General features: G+C 38.9%; 1 protein-coding gene across 1 annotated transcript in view; it reads left to right on the forward strand.

The window, feature by feature from the left end:
* Positions 1 to 20425, forward strand: part of col24a1 (collagen type XXIV alpha 1 chain) — a 126587-nt gene that overhangs the window by 36222 nt on the left and 69940 nt on the right. Inside the window, exons 6-14 of the mRNA XM_079588826.1 lie at positions 647 to 700; positions 4221 to 4274; positions 6839 to 6883; positions 7732 to 7785; positions 9680 to 9724; positions 11732 to 11785; positions 12458 to 12502; positions 13727 to 13780; positions 15015 to 15059. Of these exons, the coding sequence (XP_079444952.1) occupies positions 647 to 700; positions 4221 to 4274; positions 6839 to 6883; positions 7732 to 7785; positions 9680 to 9724; positions 11732 to 11785; positions 12458 to 12502; positions 13727 to 13780; positions 15015 to 15059 (450 nt within the window). The remainder of the gene's footprint in view (positions 1 to 646; positions 701 to 4220; positions 4275 to 6838; positions 6884 to 7731; positions 7786 to 9679; positions 9725 to 11731; positions 11786 to 12457; positions 12503 to 13726; positions 13781 to 15014; positions 15060 to 20425) is intronic.

Consider the following 20425-nt stretch of genomic DNA (forward strand, 5'->3'; position numbering starts at 1 on the left):
CAAATCAGAATGAATGAATGGAGGAAATTATTGATCATTGGATGAATGGATTGATAAATTAAAGGATGAATGGGTCCATTTCTGATCATTTTACTGACTGTGTAACATGTTAATCTGCATTATTATGAGGTTTAGTGTGTTTACACACACATAGGAAGGACATTTTGCTCCTTAAATCTCTCCAAATCCGCTGTTAACCCTTGCTTTAATCTGTCAGCACTGAAGAACATGATTTGCATGTTTCTTCTTGAACTTCAGCCATGTTTTTGAGTTTGCTTTGACTTCACAAAGAAGTTTTTTACGGCTTGTTTTAAGGGATATATTGGTAACGCTTTACCTATTTGTTAACTTTAGTCAACTACATTAGTTACCAAACTAACAGTGAAAAGTACTTCTAAAACATTTCTTATTCTTAATGTTCATTTAGGCATTTACTAACACATTATTAAAATCAAAAGTTGTATCTTTTGTGAAATATGATTTAATTGACTTGGGCTAAGATGAACTAACAATGAACAGTTGTATTAACGTTAACAACGTTAAATACTGTAAACATGTATTGCTCATTGTTATCTAATGGGACTATGTTATAAAGTGTCTCTGATATATGAGATCAAACTGAATTAACACTTTGATTATGTCCCAGGGAGCCAAAGGAGATCCAGGACTGTCCCCAGGTCAGGCGCCGAAGGGTGAACCGGTAAATAGTACACAAACACAAACTACTACAACTTCTCTCTCGGGTGATTTGAGATTAGCCTGGTTCTACCAGACTCTCGGACATTTCATTTGTACAGAGAGTGTGGTCTCTCTCCATTGACAAGCGTTAACTTCCTTGAAGGCGGGTACTCTGTTGAAGTTTAAAACTATTGGATCTGCCCAGAGCCACTCTGGATCTGCCATAACCAATCGCTAACGCTTGGTCGTGACGTATGACGACTCAAACTAGCGCACAACCTCAACGTCAGCGTTCTCAGCCACTCCCTCTGTTCGCTGAGTGGACCTACAAAAAATTGATGGGAGAAAACCCAAGAATACACCGCAATCCCAGACCTAGTACTGAAGGAAAATGAAAATTGAGCGGAAGTACGTAGGAGGGCGGAGCCAGGCTAATTTGAGATGTCTATACAAACCCGTAAACTACAGCAATCACATCACCCGATTTACTGACCTTTAAAGGGATAGTTCACCCAAAAACAAAAATGTCTTCTTCCATGCAGCACAGAACAAAAAGCAGAATATTAGCAGAATTTCTAATAGTGTTCATTTCGTTAACGAAATCTGTGATGAAAAAATGTTCGTTGACAACCTTTTTTTTCCCATGACTAAGACGAGATGACACCAATATCATTAAACTATAACAGTCGCTATATCAACATGCAATATCACTGACTTGAAAAATAAAAACTTGACCAAAATCCCTGTTTTTATCGAATAAATGAGGAAACAAACTGTTTTTAACAAGCCGCTACGGTTGCCAGATTTCAAGAATTAAACCCCCCAATCAGTAGCCTGGAAATCCAGACCTAAATCTAAAAGATTAATGGTCTGGTGTCGACTAATGAAGATCGTCCAGCTCAAGGGGCGGCACCTAGCATGCATTTGAAAATATCACTGCACGCAATTGGCTAACACTACGACCAATCACAACAATACACGGGGTGACGCATCACTAAAGCCCCATACGCCCAGCGGAGTATAGTGGGAAGTTCGGATCATTTGATCACTCGGATCTTTGAATCTCGTTCAGCAAAATTAACAAATCTTTTTTCGAGTAATTTCGTTCACTTCAGCAGAATATAATTAATGTCATGTTAAATAGCCCAACACATCTAGTACTGAGGAAAATGTTGATTACATTTGAAAAGTCGGGTCCAGCTGAAGTCCAGGCTATTGAAGTGTTAATCACCTCCTGATCCACGGCTTCTTTCTTCTGCAACTTCACATTGATCACGTCTCTGTTCCCGCCTCTCGTGTCTGTCCTCGGGCTCGAGCTTGAGCGGAGCTAACTGGTAGATTAGACTCTGGCCGTATCCGGGCGGCAGAACAGCAAAAACTTCCTTCTTGCAAAGGAACGATTCAAGCGCCGTCTTGTGTTCCTCTTTTAGAGAAAATCTTTCATTGTAGCGCTCATAGCCGTTTCAAACAACTGGTGTTCATCCATAGCATCTTGCAATGTTTACTAATGACTAATGTCATCTCCCCTCTGGCCCGCCTACATCAGATAACCCGCTGTGATTGGTGCAGCTCAGATAGAGGGGCATATTTAATGAGCATCATTACTCGACACCAGAGTGAACTCGCTGAGCAAATTCAACTTGTGCTCTCGTGAGAACTCTGGATTTCCAGGGTACCCAATCAGAGCGTTTCTGTTAAAAGAACATGTTTTCTACCCGGAGTTTAACTTCATATTTGCAGTCTGGCAACCCTGCGCACGCGTTCTCTCTACATCTACACTGCTGGAGAAGCACAGATGATCTGAAAGCACAAAACCAGTAAGCTGGAGTTCAGCGATCTTCATCGAGACGTTCTGCTGAAACTAAAGTTTCGCTCAGTCGGTCTGTGTTCCTTCATGAGCCGCTTGTGCTGTTTACTGCGAACTGTAATACATCTAAACATAAATCTCGACTAAACCGAAGCTTCTCAGTGATGAACTGTAACAAAACTAAACAAGAATCTGAACTATATTTGCAATCGTAGTTTGCAAAATAAATGTACTTGCGCAACCTGTGTTACAATACACGTCTTTTATGCATTCATGTTTTAATAGAAAAACATGAATGTAATTTGGAATTATTGGATTACTAGATTTCACTGTTTTAATTTTTGATAGAAGTTTCTTGTTATACCAGTATATGACAATGAGCCTATAATAAACCAGAAAACTAGAGGAGGTCAAATAAAACCTGCTTATAAGTCGACCATCTCTAGATTTGATTATAATTTTGAGCAAAATAATAAGGATGATCAATTGAACCATTATACAGCGAGTTTTCATTCACTAAAACTAGAAGTGCTCAGACATTTAGTCGACTAAAACTTGACCAGACAAAAACCTGTACTGGTTCCAGAGTCAGTTTTCTGAGCCTAAATGCAGTTTATTTCATAATAGTGTATCAACAAAGCAATAACTTGGAAATCAACATATTATATAAGCTTGAAATGATGACATAAAATTCATAATTATGACATAAAAATGTACATAAAGTCAACATTATGATATCTAAGTCATAATTATGTCATACAAAGTCAAAATTGACATAAACAGTCAACATTATTACATCAAAGCCATAATATGTCATAAAAAGTTGAAACTGACATGCTGACATGTCATATTTAGGAGATGAAAAGTCAAAATCATGACTTAAAGTCCTAATAATGACATTAACAAGTTTAAATTATGACATAAAAGTCCTAATTATGACATAAAAAGTCAATTATGACATAAAATGTTAAAACTTGACATACTAAGTCAAAATGAGGAGATAAAAAGTCAAAATTATAACATAATAATGACATAAGTCATAATTACGACAAGCCGAAATTATGACGTTAAGTCATAATGTCATAAAAAGTCGAAACTGTCATGCTAAGTCAAAATTGCATGGACATGAAACTCAAAGCAGTGGACTACAGCATCAGATGATGAAGCTAGACCAGCACGCATGGCAAACTCATGGCTATAAACACTGAACATAGACTATAATGAGCACCACCTGAGTGTAATGAACCCAATAAACCAATGAGAACGTAACACAAATGAAAACAAAAGCACATGCCATGAACAAAAGGGAATCGTGGGGATCATATGACACATGAAAACAAAGAGTCCAACCAAACACCAGCCTTACACAAACAGGACAAAGTTGATTAAATATGATAAAAAGTAAAAAAGTGCATGTGACACAGGACTAAGACTAAACAACTAATGGATGAGAAACTGGGAGCCGTCGAGCTTCAAAATAATTCAATATCAAAGTATCGTCGGGTTTGAGATCAATGGAGATTGTTCACACGACAAGAACTATTTGTATCAAACTTTCTGCTCATTTTCATTCTATTAAAAAGAGAAGAATACAAAATATTAGTTTAGTTTGGATTCCATGACAGAAAAGCTTCGATATGTGAGCGCAAAGTCTACATCAGTCGTGGATGAATCGTCCTCCAGGCACTCGTGTGACGGAGGACAACACTGAGAGTCTTCTCTTGTATTATTTCAGGGTGAAAGAGGACGGCCAGGTCCACAGGGTCCTAAAGGTGAATCGGGTCTGAAGGTAAGTTCTCCTGAAGAATGTGCCGTTTGCAGCGCGAGATGTAGAGTTTCATCCTTCACACCGTTCGTACAGTGTGTGTTACGCCACCACGGCAGCAAGGCCTCTCTCGGCAGCGGCCGGATCGGGTTACGCACCAGAATAAAGACCCTGTGTGGTGTTCTGGGGCAAGCGAAGGTCTGTTCACACTTCCCGAGACGTAGCTTTTGCTCGGGGAGCCCCTTTAGAACCTGAGATCCCCCAAAGGTCAAGGGTCGTCTTTTAGAGGAAAGGCGCTCTGCGGGGGGGACTCAGTCGCATGTTGCGTCTTCAAAGGCAAAACTGCTGCAAGCTTTAGCTCACCGAACTCAGCTAGAGGATATGTTTTTGTCATATTTAAGGTTTATGACTTGTGTAGGCGCATAGGAAGATGTCATGAGGTAGCTCTTGTTTGGGTTTATGAGGTGAAGAGAACCAAAGGTTGTAAAGTCATTGTAAAGTCCTCTCAGTCATGAGTCAAGTTGTTGGCCGGAGCTCATTTTAGGTCAGTCTTTTGCTAACAGTGGCCCAGTGTGATTGGGTTTGGGTTTTCACTTGCAATCCCAAGAGCACTTTTAAGACTGTGGATCAACTCTTAGAAAATGAGCGTTCTCCAAGAGGTGTTTTCTTTGGAAATGGAGCCCTTTTGGACAGAGCTTTTTTTCCATTGATTTGGTTGGTTTTTTGAACGGTCAGGTCAGCAACCTTGGAAGTAATAAAAAGCAGATCTGTACGGTTAGGTTAGTGGATCCTGGGCGGATTCATCTGAGATGAAACCAGAACCAATGACAGTGCAGATCAAGTCATGACAGATCTCAACGTTACTTACTATGAGGACTATCACTCAGATCCCCAATTCTGTTCTCTTCGGTGGCGTGTTGCACTTCAACAATCAGATACACACAGTTTAATTTATAAATATCTGTTTTGGAAAGTATTCACGCAAATTTTGGGGGGTTTTGTCTTAAAGGACAATTCCGGTGAAAAATTAACCTAGGGGTAATTAACACATGGTTAATGAGTCGATCGTTCTCTGGGATGCGTTTTCATGATAATCGAATGTAAAGAGTTCTATCTCTAAAAACTGATTAGCTTATAACGCTAGTATATGGGGCATAGAATGAGTAAAAGTAAATCACTAGTTAAAACCACTAACAAGGTTTAAAATAGCCTCACACTACCACGGTAGCATAATGAGGGTCCCGACATGCAAACCGAAGCATTGAGAACTGTGTAAGTGTACAGACCGTTTAATAAGGAGATACTTTATAAAGACAGCCATTTTGGAAAACAGTCTCGACTAGTCGATCCACGAACGCCGTGCTACATGAGCTGGTCGATTTACTTTGACCTTTTCTATGCCCCATATACTAGCGTTATAAGCTAATCAGTTTTCAAACCATTAAAGTCTCTATTCTTGACTAAATAACTTTTGTAGCTTTAATAATAATCAGTTTATTTGTAATTAATACACTAGAAGACTGAAGATCATTTTTACATTTGATTATTCAATTCCTGTATTCTGTCTTACTGCGTGTTTCTTTCTTGTATTGTATTTGTTTGTTATTTGCATCTTTGTTCTTATTTTGAATAACAAAGATGAAATAACAAAAAGAGCTGTATTGTGATTATTAGCGCCCCCTACCGTATAACAGTGGAAACATGGACTGCTGGAAAATGTCATCAATGGCTGGGAAGCGTTGTGTTGTAAATGACGTAAAACTCCGTCAATGTTGGAGAAAGGAGTTAAAAGTCCAAATAAACTAATAAAATAATGTCTTTACTTTTACCGGTTTTCCACCTCACCTCCCACAGAACGCCGGAGTGTTTGATCTTGAGCGTGCTGAACTTAAGCGATCCGTTTAAATGCTGTTTTATTGGTCATTAGTATCTAGAGCACTCTGCTTGTGCAGTAAACTCTTTAAAGAGTTTAAGCAGGAATAGTCCTACAGGCTCAGACCGGGCCGGGCGTAAATCACGGTGACCTCTGATCATCATTGTCTTCTCAGGTGCAATGCAGAAGGCCTGGAATTTTCCAGATTTAGAGGATTGCACCACCGCTCGGTCCGACACACAGCGCCACCTGCTGGCAAACAGCCGCCGGCACCTCTATCAAACCAGGCCTCTGAATATCACAGTATTAGACTTTATGATTGCATTGTTGTGCTTCAGTACGATCGGCACAGAGCGGTTCCTGCACACGAGCGCAGGCTGGAAATGTTTGCAGGTGAGGAGTTCTGACCTCCCCTCCCCGACTCACTGTCGTGACTTGTCTTTCTTTCATGGGCTCGAGCTCGAGCTGTCAGACCGGGGAAGCTTTAAAGGGTTTTGACAGTTCTGGGGAAATTCTTAAGGGCTATTAGTCTTATCTGAGGCCACTGGGACTTTAGGCAACACCATCCCAGAAATGCGGAAAAGACAACACGTCAAGAACGACTCTTACTTGTTCTTATGATTGTAGGGATATGGGAAAATTCTTTGCGTTGTGTTCTTACTGTTGTTCTGTAAAAGAGTTGAGTTATAATCTCCTTTCCTTTTTTCACCTGCAGGGTCCCAAAGGCTATCCAGGACCAGCAGGTCTGCCCGGAGAACAGGTGAGCGGATGAGACGTGTCAGACCACAAGCAATATTTAAGTAGTGGTGTTTGCTAAGTCAAGTTTAACTGTTATTATTATTACTCATACTACTGTCACTCTAACACTAAACATAGCTTTAGTGCCGTACTGAAGGTCTTCGCATCGCTTCTTTAGCTATCAGATCCTATTTTAGTATGTTTATGTTTGTTGTGCACTGATACTTGAGACATGGGACAAAATGGACACATTTTTCAGATAATTTCCCTCAATTTGAAGAGTTCTTGTCAATAGCAGCAACATAAATACATATATGCATACATGCATAAAATGACCACTGCATTAATATATGTATTTTTTTCAATACCTTTCATATGTTCTTTAATAAATGGAGCTGACATTCAGTTTCAAACATCCTAAAGTTGAATGCTAGGTTTTAGCGTTGTATCTGGCATATCTTCTGTATAGCAGAACTCCTGCCGCACGTTTCGTCTGTACAATCAGCTTTAATTCTCTCTCCGTCCCTCCCTACGTGTTTGACATGGCATTAAACAGATCTATGAGTTGTACCTTTTGTACCTCCTCAATAACCGAGTCCGGAAGGTTTGGAACTCAATACATGGAGACTTTCATTCAGTCACAAAGCGCAGTCTTTATATGCAGTCACCTGATGCAAAGATGATCCGCGCTGGAGTCGCGCAGCTGAGAGGAGCCGCCGTCTGGACTTCAGCCAGGGTCAGGCCGCGGAGAGCCGGTCCGGCCCGTGGATGCTTTGAGAGAGAGATGCCATGGGGAACAATAGTGGCTCTATTCGTCCGCTGGCAGCCGTTCTCATCTCTCATTCACGATTCTCTTTCCTTTCTCCTCAGGGTTTGCCAGGATTGCCAGGCGTATCTGGGGCGGCAGGTTACCCTGGCAGGCAGGTGCAGTGACCGATATCCACTAAAGTCTTACTGATTCTGTGTCACTACTTCTTTAAATTTGATACATAATTTAAAATGAATGCCAGACAGTTGTTCAGGATGTACCGCGCGGTATACTGTGCATTGCCAAGTATTTTTAAAGTAGTATGTGAAACATTTTAAACAGTAGTTTACTACATTGATGTTAATGGCCTCACTACATTGCATAAATAATTCAGACAGTGGCATCCAGTTATCATATTCAAAATGTTTTTGTTTGTTCTTTGCATTTTTATGTGAAAGTTTCCCAAACCTTGACAGTCCAATATCAAATCAATATATGCTCAAAAATAACAAACAAAAAATGTTACTTCTTCTTGATCCTAAATTTGAAAAATATAAAATGTAATTCTTGTTAGTAGATTTATTTGCTCATGGCATTGGTGGCATGGCTTATTACAATTTTCAAAATGTCTTGTCCAGTAGGTGGCGCTGTCCCTTAACTCCTCCAGTTCCCTCAGGGCATGGTAGCGATTACATGCACCACATTTAGTTCCAATAGGCCAAAGTGTTTAAAAGACATGGCCTTCTGTCCTGTTCCTTGCCATCGAATCAAATCGAATTCTAGGCCCTGTTTACACCTGGTATAAAGATGCGTTTTGGTTGATCGGATCACGAGTGGACGAGGTCTTTCCCGTTTACACCTGGTCATCTTCTGTCCACCTTCAACCACTTCAGTCCTGATTTCTTTGAGGGGAGGGTATATGTATTGGCTTTTTCAGATCTTTCGATGTAATGGATGAAATAAGCTTGCGCAGTTTACATATGAAACGGAGACGACGGAAAAACATACATCAGCTTTAGTTTCTGCTCTGAGAGCCGCGAGATCACGCCGAACGCTATGAGTGTGTGTTAGAAATCAGGAATGGAGAGAGAACATTGTGCTTGGTGTGTTTTTCATCTTCAAACCAAAGTTAGGTCTCAAAGTTTAAATCCGTCTGGCTAGTGCAATTACCATAATGTTAGGTCCGTACGCGGAAAGTAGGCGGACTTTTGTGGCAGTTTGAACACATTCGACCACATGAGCGTTTACACTACGAAAGCAATCGGATCGAATGCGTTTTCAACTACCTCTGGAAGGGGACGGAAGTGGACAAGCTCAACACATCTTAGAGCTTGTTAACACCTGTATTCAGCTCCGTCCACTTGTGATCCGATCGACCAAAATTATTCTTAATGCCAGCTGTAAACAGGGCCCTACATTTGAAATATTAAATTAGATTTTTGTAAGTAGATTTATTTGCTCATAGCTAAGGTAGAGATTTTAGGCTTATGGCTTATTAAAAAATGTGAAATGTCTTGTCCAGTAGGTGGCGCTGTCCCTAAACTTCTCCAGTTCCCTCAGGGCATGGTGGCGATTACATGCACCAAATGTTGTTCCAATAGGATACTGCCTTCCGTCCTGTTTTAGCCATCAAAACAAATTATATTTTGAAATATTTACTTTGATGCTTAGCCTAATTTAAAATTAATTTCAGGCAGCTGTTCAGAATTGAATGCACGGTATACATTAAACTGTACACAATACGCAATAATAAACATTTTAAGGCAAGACACCAGAGGTGAATAGAGTAAAAAAACGAATAGATAACACCACATACTTCTTAAATTGATTAATCAAAGAACACAAAACAATTGTTTTGTATTCATTTTCTGAAATTTTATGTTTAAATATGTAAAAATATTATGAATAAATTATGTATAAATATATATATTTCTATTCTGGAAATCTAGTTTGCATACATTTCCAGAACAGAAATATGAACATTGGATAATGTGATAATTTTTTTGACATTAAAGTTTCATGATGTCTGATATGTGAATGTGTGTAACGTTAAAGTCTCTTGTCTCTCAGGGTTTGGGAGGACCCGAGGGAAACCCAGGACCTAAAGGTGTTAATGTACGTACAGCTGTTGTCTCGTCTCGTTCTGTTCCAACAGTGTCGCAACTCTTACATTATCTCACTGTGAGTCACAGGACCAGATGAAGAGAGAGAGATAAAGATCAGATCCTTTTACATTGTTCTGTTTCTACTGCTCTGATTCTTGACACGAGGAACAAAACCCACAACTTTACCTGCCATTCGTTCTGAAAATGACCATCAGAACGACCATAACGCACCAATGACCATAACGCAAAACTTCAAAGAGATATTAAATACTCCTCTTTATAATGTTTCATAAAGTCCCTGCTAAACATTCATACAATCTGGCTAAATCAAAGTACAAAAATCAAACATTTCAAATGCTGTGAGTTTAATTAGGCAACACAACTGGTGAGTTTTATAGTTTTTTTAATGATTTTTTTGATAATATCCCACAATATAAGTAATTAATTTTAGTAGCAGCAACACGATAAATAAATAAATAAAATGCTGCTGCATTAAATGCAAATCTTTTTTTGTCAACATCAGATTTTCCTCAATAGATGAAGCTGAAAATCAGTTTTAAACATCCTGAAGTTCAATGCCTGATTTTTCAATATTTATAATAAATATTTGAGATATTTTGTTGTATCTGATGTTGCTGTACTAAAATCAAACTGTTCACCTGCTATGAGTTTAATAAGGCTACACAAATGGTAAAATTTATAGATTTTTTTTATATAGTTTCAGGATTTTTAGAAAATTTTCGTCAATTTAAGTAGTTCTTGTTAGTAGCACAATCAATCAATCAATAAATAAATAAAATGGCTGCTGCATTTGATGCATGTGCAAAGTATATACTTTTATTGTCTGCACCTACTAGATTTTCTTCAATAGATGGAGCTGAAAATCAGTTCAAAACATCCTGTAGTTCTAGATTTTACTATATTTATCATAAATATTTGAAATGATTTTTGTATCTGATGTTGCTGTTGACCCATTCTAAGTGATTAAGGGAAGAAAACATGTGAATCCATATGAACATGTAGAACAGATTCTCGACTCAAACCACTCTGATATATGAGCCTTATTTCTGCAGTCCTCTCTTCTGTTTGGTCCCAGTCCTCAGGAATCAGCGAGCTGTATAAAGTTGAAAATGAGACCGCTGCATCTCAGAGATTTTGCATGTTTCAGAAACGTTGCTTTCAACATCTGGCAGTGTGCCGCGGCACAGGAATGTGCAGAGACAGGAGGAGGGCCGCTTCTTTCATCTTTGACGGATAGTACATGTGATCTCACTTAACAAGACAGAAGAACTGTACATATAGCGATTCGTCCACCTACAGCAAACAAAAATAGCAGCCAATCTCTCACTCGCCGCTGTGAATGATTTGTGTCCGGTGCATGTGGAAGAGATGATATCACACCTGATGCTGACATCATGTTGCTCGGTTTGATCCATGTGTGTACGCTGATTTATGTGTACATTCGTTGTAAATTACCTTAACAGCAATATACAGTTTTATAAGGTGACATATAAAAGGAGGATGATACATGAAGCTGTATCTTGTAGTTCAGGGTGAATCAGATCTGTGTCAATAATCTGTTGATCAGCCAAATTATTTTTGAAATCAATGGCTAGATCTCTCAATCGAACAAAACTTGTAAATAGATTGGTTTGCTCACAGCATAGGTGGAGATTTTAGGCTCACGGCTTATTTAAAAATTCGAAATGTCTTGTCCAGTAGGTGGCGCTGTCCCTAAACTGCTCCAGTTCCATCAGGGCATGGTGGCGATGACATGCACCAAATTGTGTTCCAATCTGCCAAAGTGTTTTAAAGATACGGCCTTCCGTCCTGTCAAATTTCTTGAAGCATTATTCGTAAATGGTACATCAGAGCGCTTTTAACAACTTATGCCCAACATAGTTTTAGGATTATGTGACCACAATTTGGGGACTATTTAATAAATATGTAGGAGGAGTTTCATATATGTAAACATGCAATTTGGAGCTATTGGAGACGCTTGTGTTTTCTGTATCAGGGCTTCATCGGACCTCCAGGAGTTGCAGGACCGCCAGGACTGGAGGGAGAGCGAGTGAGTTTAAATTATACAATCGTCATTTCACATTAAATGTGAGAATCAAGCATTTGCATGAATTAGAGCGAGGTAACATGCTGTCGAAAACTATTTTTGGGTCTTACCTCAGTTGGAATCACAGTACGGTAGTGCACTTACAGTGGATATTTAGTTGGCCAGCATGTAGGAATGTGAAAAAATAAAATATTCAACTAGTAAACATTTTAACAGGAGACAGTTGAGGTCACCCATAGTCTCTAGTCCAGTTCACCTGGAATGGTCTCTCTATGGTTCCGTACATCCAGCAGAACATATTTACTGATTTACGTTTCTGGTACACTCACCCCAAAGCACGCTTCACTCATTTTACGTACTGACGACCGCCGGCCGCAGATGCTGTTTATATCTCACAGTATTTCCTAATATCAGCATAATGCTGCTAATGTTTCGTCCGGACATGTTAAACTGACAAACACACATGGGATGTTTAGAGCTGAACGTTGTCAAATCTTCCATCATTCTGGGATTTACAACAACTCTCAACACAGACGCAAATTCCCAGATGAATGACGTGATCCTGAAAACACACAAGACAACCGTGTTCAGATTGATGACCCCCGCCGGCTCCGAGTGAGCGATGTGTGTCAGATCAGATGTGTTTGTAACCGCGATCATCTCGATGTGTTGCAGGGAGTTCCGGGTCCGGTGGGAATCAAGGGTCCCAAAGGAAGACAGGTAAACTCTCCCGTGCTTTATAAGCATTTTTTAAGCATTGATTACTTATGGGTAAAGAAAAGAAGGAGATTTTCTCGTCATCTGCCGTCCAGCTGTGAAGACAATGGCATTATGCAGATGGAAGACGTTACGCGTGTATAAAAGTTGCATTAGCATTAGTAAAGAAACTGCTTTAATTCTTGACGGGTTTTTCTAATTGATGTGTTTGTGAAACACTTTCTGCCTCTAAAGAAAACACGATAGAAAGGCCACAGAATCTGCTATTCATTGTACAATAGCAGAACATAATCTGCGGTTATCGGCAATAACTCATCATTCTGTTTTTGTGACTTTATTTTGTAAATTATTATTATTATTTTATTATTTTTTTCACATGAAATTCAATTAAATCATGTACTACTAATAATTACAAAAAGAAAAAGTGTTACATTTCATTGAATAAATATAAATATATGTATTTAACATTTAGGTTCAGCGATTGTATGTACATTTTATTTTCTTCCATTAAATTATATAATAATAATAACAATAATAATAATGAAATATTATTATATAATATTAATAATTATAAAAATATATATTATTATTATTATTATTTGCATATCTAACATTTGGGTTCATAAATGTTATGTACATCTTGTTTGCTATCACTAAATCATATAAGATCATTGCAATGCAACATAAGTCACTTTGGATAAAAGTGTCTGCCAAATGCATATAACTATTTAATTCAAAATAGCCAATGATCTGTTAAGAGCTATATTATAGTGTAGCGTTTTTAATGTTCTCAATGGAAATGATCCATATATAATGAAATAATGATATTTGCTTAGACACATCTCGATGTGAGAAGCTCTTGATAAAGGTGATCTCCGCTGACTGCCTGAGAAAGCCCTTGTGCCGGCTGGGCTCGCTGCCCGTCGTCTGCAGGAGTGATGAATCCCAGGCTTCTCCAGTGCTGGAAGACATTCAGAGGCTCAGAGAGACACAAACACACATGCAGACGGAGAACATACTGTAACACACTCGTATTTACACTGCAGATTCGGTACTTCTCTTCAGAGCAACGTGCACTTATAATGCATCGAGTCAAACAACTCTAAGATCAAAGTCACATTCACAAACTGTTCGGATGTGTGTGATATCATGGAAAGCATTCCCTCAGGACACGAGTGTTGAGATGTGAGACTGACAGCGTTTGAGCTGATCTGAGATCTTTTACAGGGTGTTCTGGGCGACGCGGGCGAGAGAGGACTTCCTGGACCTGATGGAAACCAGGTACGTGTTTCTCTGCCATCAGCGCCGCACTGGATCTTTGTCACGCTTTCCAGAACTCATATCTAAACATTATTAAAAAAGACCATGTTCTTCTCTTTTGAGTGTGTAGAGTTCTTCTCTATATCAGAGTCAGTGTTTCTGAACTCCTGAAACGCCTCCATTGTAGTTTTGAGTTTCTTCCGGGAATGAACACGTCTCAATATTCCTCATTATAATAATTAATACGCAGAATAAAGGGGCGGGGCCTGGTTGAGTTAGTTAGTAGTGTGTTAAACTGGTGGTTATGGTAAGGGGCGGGACATTTCCAAAACACACTCGAAACGCTCGACCAATCACAACACACTGCTCCAGCCGACAAATCAGAGCACAGTGTGCTTTTCAGGAGGAGGGGCTTCATAGAGACAGGAAGTAAACAAGGCCTAAACTTCCCATGTGATGTCATTTAACTCTTCAGATTTAACTCTTATGTCTGAAATTAAACAAAGTATCAAATAAAAATGTTTCCAGATACTTGTTTAATCCCATTATCAGCAGCCGTATCCCCCTGTAGCCCAACACTGGTGTCCACTGAAGCTGAGCAGGGCTGAGGACTGGTCAGTACTGGATGGGAGACTCCTGGGAACACCAGGTCTCTGCTGGTAGAGGAGTTAGTGAGGCCAGTAGGGGGCGCTCACCCTGTGGTCTGTGCGGGTCCTAACGCCCCAGTGTAGTGATGGGGACACTATACTGACAAAGAGCGCCGTCCTTCGGATGAGATGTTAAACCGAGGTCCTGACTCTCTGTGGTCCAAAAAATCCAGTTTTTAAATGAAAAGAGTGCTGGCCACACTCCACCCATCGGCCCTGACCAATCATGGCCTCCTAATAATCCCCATCCACCGCATTGGCTCTATCACTCTCTCTCCTCTCCCCTCCTCTGAAAGCACTATATAAATGCCTCAATCTATTCATTCTATTATAATTGATTCCAAATTATGATAGAAATTCCAATAGGAGTCTATATACATGTGCATAGAGGACATTAGATTATGGATGGTGTTTCCACGGTTTTGGGAGAATATTATTGTGGGGTTTAATAATATTAAACCCCAAGCAGCTGGAGGGATATCTTTGATGTATTCCGCTGAAAATCAGTTTTAAATAAAAGCAAAGAAAGTTCAAAGATGTTTGAAAATAAAACTACATGCAGACAGAAGTGCAGAGATGTTTCTCACGGTTCTGTGTGTGTGTTTCAGGGGCCCGTCGGAGGAACCGGCAGCGGTGGATTCCCAGGCCTGAGAGTGAGTCCTAAACACACACACACACACACACACGACGCAGAATCCTCATCCTCTCTGGAGCCGTGTGGATATGACTTCTTATATCACCGAGAACGATAACCGATTATTCAGAATGATACCGATAGTTCAAATCTTCTTAAGGAAAACAAATCTCTCTACTGTACTGGGAATCCTCTCATTTGGTAAATGACTATAATACTAGAGGTTAAAATTGACAACAGAGCCCTTTATAACTGCTATTTTTTAAAGATATAATAATCACACTCAAATATAAACTGAAATGTTTGTATATAACTCAGTTGGACATAAGGTTGGACTCAGTTTTACATTTATTCAAACACACATATATAATGAACAGTTAATAAGCTTCTCTCTAGTGTTTTATAGCTAACTAATGAACTCTGAACATCAGATAACTCTCCTGAGGTAAACGTGACATTATATCGTTCTCAAGCTGTTTTATTGATGTCTTTCTGCGGTTGAAACACAGATTTATGGATTTCATGAGACATGATTCCTTTCAGTAATATGTTCTGTATCTTTCAACATTCCTTCTGATGTTCGTTGATGTTTATTTGCTGCTGTAACTGGCTCCGCCCTCCTACGTACTTCCGCTCAATTTTCATTTTCCTTCAGTACGTCGTCTGGGTTTGTGGTATATTCACAGGTTTTCTCCGGTCAATTTTTTACCGGTCATCAGTTTGAGTTGAAGTTTCGTCACGACCAAGCGTTAGCGATTGGTTATGGCAGATCCAGAGTGACTCTGGGCAGATCGAATAGTTTTAAACTTCAACAGAGTACCACGCTTGTCAATGGAGAGAGACCAGACTCTCTGTACAAAATGAAATGTACGAGAGTCTGGTAGGACCTGGCTAGTAAAGAGGAAGAAATTCCTCTACAGTGATCTGCTTAAAGCTCTTTGAGATTTTTGTACGGGAAGTGCTTCATATTTCAAACAAGCCTGCGTTCATTTAACTGTTATTGTGTTATTTTAGCATAAACTTCAATAGCCCTAAATTCAGCTTAAGAAAGAGATTCTCTTCACTCACAGTATGAGTTGCAGTCTGACACTTTTGATTGACAGGATATAATCTGCCCTGATCATCAGCTGCTTTTAATCAATCGGCCGATTGTGAACATAATGTCCGATACATCTGTGCATCTCGACTTCAAACAAACACTAACAACAGGGATTGATGTGCACATGAGACATATTCATTAACTGAAGAAAAATAAATGTCAACTGAAATAAAGTAAAATATAAAAGAAACTGGTCTGCCTAAACCTCAATACACCGCTCTTATAATTTACTCTTTTGTAACCTCGATTACAATGTTATAATTTAAGTCACATTTCATTAATAATCAGAATACTTCTACAAAGTAATTTAGTTAGTTTGCATAACCGTGTACAGTTTTCAGTTGCATGAATCAGATTCAGACCCTGTTGTAAAGCTGTTATCTGGTTTTTCTGAGGGCTTTTGGTTGGTTTTCAGCAGTGTGTTCTGCTACTGTATGAGTTCAGTCCCGCCGGCAGCTCCTGCCAAGAGAATATTAATAATACTTGTGTGCTGGCCTCCGTTCAGCGACAGAACACTTCAGGATGAGAAGACAAACTGCTGGATTTTAGGCGAGATGAAAAGAGACAGAAAGCACCTGAGGTCATAGTCATCAACATTTACAATTAATAATTTAATAATTTAATAATGTTTATCCTAAGTGACTTATAAATGAAGAGAACAAAAGAAGCAATCAAACCAACAATAGGACAACATAATGGAAGTGCTGTGACCAGTCCCAGTTAGTCTTAAAATACACGTAGCTAGGTGTTTTTATTTATTTATATTTTTTTATAGATATATAGAATAGTAAGTGTGAGTATTACTGTGTCAAGTGTTGATGATGACGATGCGTCTTCAGCAGTTTCTTGAATTTGGCTAAAGACTCAGGTTGAGTTCAGCAGGTCATTGCAGGTTTATGAGGAGGAGAGTGACGTGTGTCTCTTCGGCTCGATAAACACACTCTTACTGCAGCATCTGGATCAGTTGCAGAGGTTTGACTGATGCTGGAAGGAGAGAGCATTACAATAGTCCAGTCTGAAGAGAACAAGCGCTTGTACCAGGAGTTGTGTAGCTCTGATAGGAAGGGCCTGATCCCACTAATGCTGTATAAAGCAAATCTGCAGGACCGGGCCGTTCTAGCAATGTGTTCTGTGAAGTCTAACTGATTGTCTAGCACAACTCCAAGGTTCCTGGCTGTCCTGGAGGGAGTTATGGATGATGAACCTATAGATGAATGGAGAAGTTGTGATGAAGTGTTGAGTTGGTCGAGAACACCAGCAGTTCTGTCTGATCATCGGGTTGGAATGAGAGGTTGTGTGCCATCAGCATAGCAGTGATAGGAAAAGTCATGTTTCTGAATGACAGATCTAGTGATGACATGTAGATGGAGAAGAGAAGCGGTCCCAGCACTGAGCCCTGAGGCACTCCAGTATAGATGATTTCAGTGATAGTAAAAAAGCCATGTTTCTGAATTACAGATCTTGTGATGACATGTAGACGGAGAAGAGAAGCGGTCCCAGCACTGAGCCCTGAGGCACTCCAGTAGCTAGATGATAACAGTGATGGGAAAAGCCATGTTTCTGAATGACAGATCTAGTGATGACATGTAGATGGAGAAGAGAAGTGGTCCCAGCACTGAGCCCTGAGGCACTCCAGTAGCTAGATGATAACAGTGATGGGAAAAGCCATGTTTCTGAATGACAGATCCTAGTGATGATATTTAGATGGAGAGGACGTAGAATAAAAATGAAAATGTTTGCTTTGACATCTAGCTGAAATAATATATTTAAGTTCATTTAAGCGACTTGCGCTTAAATAAAGCAATCCAAAAATAATGCTAAAATGTTAATAAATTAATTAATTGATTTTTATGTTTTATCAACAGTTTAATTTTGTTTGTAACATTTTGTTTAACATTTATGTAATGATTTAATTTGGCCGTCCATGATTTTTTTAGTAGTTGTTATTGTTGTTTTATATAAATATGTCTGTATAGTTTTTATACATTTGTATTCCAGTTTTAGTTTTGTACATCAAGTTAAACTAAATGTAAATAATAAGTGTTGAAAATATATATTGTATTGTATTTCAGTTAATGTTTTTTTTATTTCAAGTAACAAACATCATGGTTTTAGTTTTAGCCAACGATAATAACCCTGTTAAATCCACTCTTACATTCCTCTCCAACTCTTTTCCTTCATTGGTAATGTGTGTTTCCAGGTTTGATTGCTGCCATGTGTTCGGCTCCTGCAGGTCTGATTCATGCGTTAAAAAAGCCAGTCCTCTTCCATGTCATGTTCAGTAGGCAGTCTCGAACAATCGAGGACTCCTCTGGTTGTTCCGGCTTTAAAACACACATGTCCGAGGCTGGCCGAAGCCCCGGAGTCTCGTAAAGCGGCGGACAGAGATGTCAGACATGTTTCTGTGCTGTCGGGATGTCAGGCGGGAAGATTTAAAGCGGGATGTTGCAGTTTCCTGATGCGTTTTCATCCTGCCTTCGCTGTTGTTCCTGTATCCTCAGATGATGATCCGTGTCTTTTAGAGCCATGAAAATCAGTTTTGTGCAATGAAATGTTGACGCTGAAACAGGAAGTACATGAAATAGAGACAAAATAAAGGTTGCAAAAGGGGCTTTTCTCAGCGATGCCATAGAAGAACCATTTTTTCCTCTATAAAGAAACTTTTATGGAATTAATAGGTTCCATTGATGCCAGTTAAGCTTTATTTTTAAGAGCGTATACAAGAGAACTGCTTCTGTTCTTGATCCCAGCTGATGCTGTGAAACAAATCGTTCGGTTCTTTACATAAATGTAAACTATACACTACCGTTCAAATGTTTCGAGTCACTTTTTGAAGAGAAGTTAATACTTTTATTCATCAGGGACTCATTAAATTGATCCGAAGTGACAGTAAAGACATTTATTATAATGTTACAAAAGATTCTGTTTCAAATAAATGCTGTTCTTTTGAACTTTCTATTCGTCAAAAAATGCTAAAAAAAATAACATGTATGACTGTTTTTAACAGTGATAATAATCATAAATGTTTCTTGATCATCAGATCATCATATTACACTGATTTCTGAAGGATCATGTGACACTGAAGACTGGAGTAATGATGCTGAAAATTCAGCTTTGATCACAGGAATAAATTACACTTTACTATATATTCACATAGAAAACTGATGATTTACATTATAATAATATTTCACTGTTTTACTGTATGTTTTGATTAAATCAATTCCGCCTTGGTGAGACTTTTTTCAAAACATAAAAAATATCATAGACCCTGCACTTTTGAAGGCAAGTGTTTAATTTTTTTATTACCTTGCTTGTCTAAAGATGCCAGAATGAGCTTGCACTATTATCTGTGAATCTGACATATGTGACCCTGGACCACAGCACCAGTCTGGAGCCGCACGGATATATCTGTGGCAATAGCAACTATACATTGTACAGGTCAAAATTATCCATTTTTCTTTTATGCCAAAAATCATGAGGATATTAAGATCATGTTCATGAAGATATTTAGTAAATGTCCTACCGTAAATATATAAAACATGTATTTCTGTGAGTGAATGCAGCACAATCGTGAACATAAATGCACAACTTTAAAGGAGATTTTCTCAATGTTTACATTTTTTTGCTCCTCAGATTCCAGATTTTCAATAATTGTGTCTCGACCAAATATTGTCCTATCCTAACAAACCACACATCAATGAAGAGATTATTTATTCAGCTTTCATGTGATATATAAATCTCACTTTAAAAACATTGACCCTTGTGACTGGTTTAGTGATCCAGGGTCACATATAAGCACATTTCTCTCTGAGTTCAGAAGTTTTGCTTCTCATATTCCCTAAGAAGAGACAATAAGTCATTTTTCACCTTCTTCTCTTTCTTCTGTCATTTCTTTATCCCGTGCGATGGACAGAAAAGCTTTTTTATGGCATGTGCGTGATCTGTGTATCCATTAAGACCTCTCCAGCTCCAGATGTGCAGATCTCCTTTAAGCACACGTCTATTAAAACGTCTCCCTCACACTAAATAAAGGCGCTACCATGTTTTTGCACATGTACTATGGTAATACCATGGTATAATTAGGGCCCAAGCCCTGAAAGAGCGCAGAGCCCTATTGTTCTTCTAAGGATTATTTGTTATTATGTTAATGCTTGAAATTATGTAATGATTTGAAATTATGCTTATGTCTCCTATAGTACATAACTTTACTTGTCGTTCACTCATAACACCCACTCATGCTCAAAAGTTTTAGTTTTTAGTTTTTGAAAGTCTCTTCTGCTCATCAA

This window comes from Phoxinus phoxinus (assembly GCF_949152265.1).
Source record: "Phoxinus phoxinus genome assembly, chromosome: 18".
In the NCBI taxonomy this organism is placed as follows: Eukaryota; Metazoa; Chordata; class Actinopteri; order Cypriniformes; family Leuciscidae; genus Phoxinus; species Phoxinus phoxinus.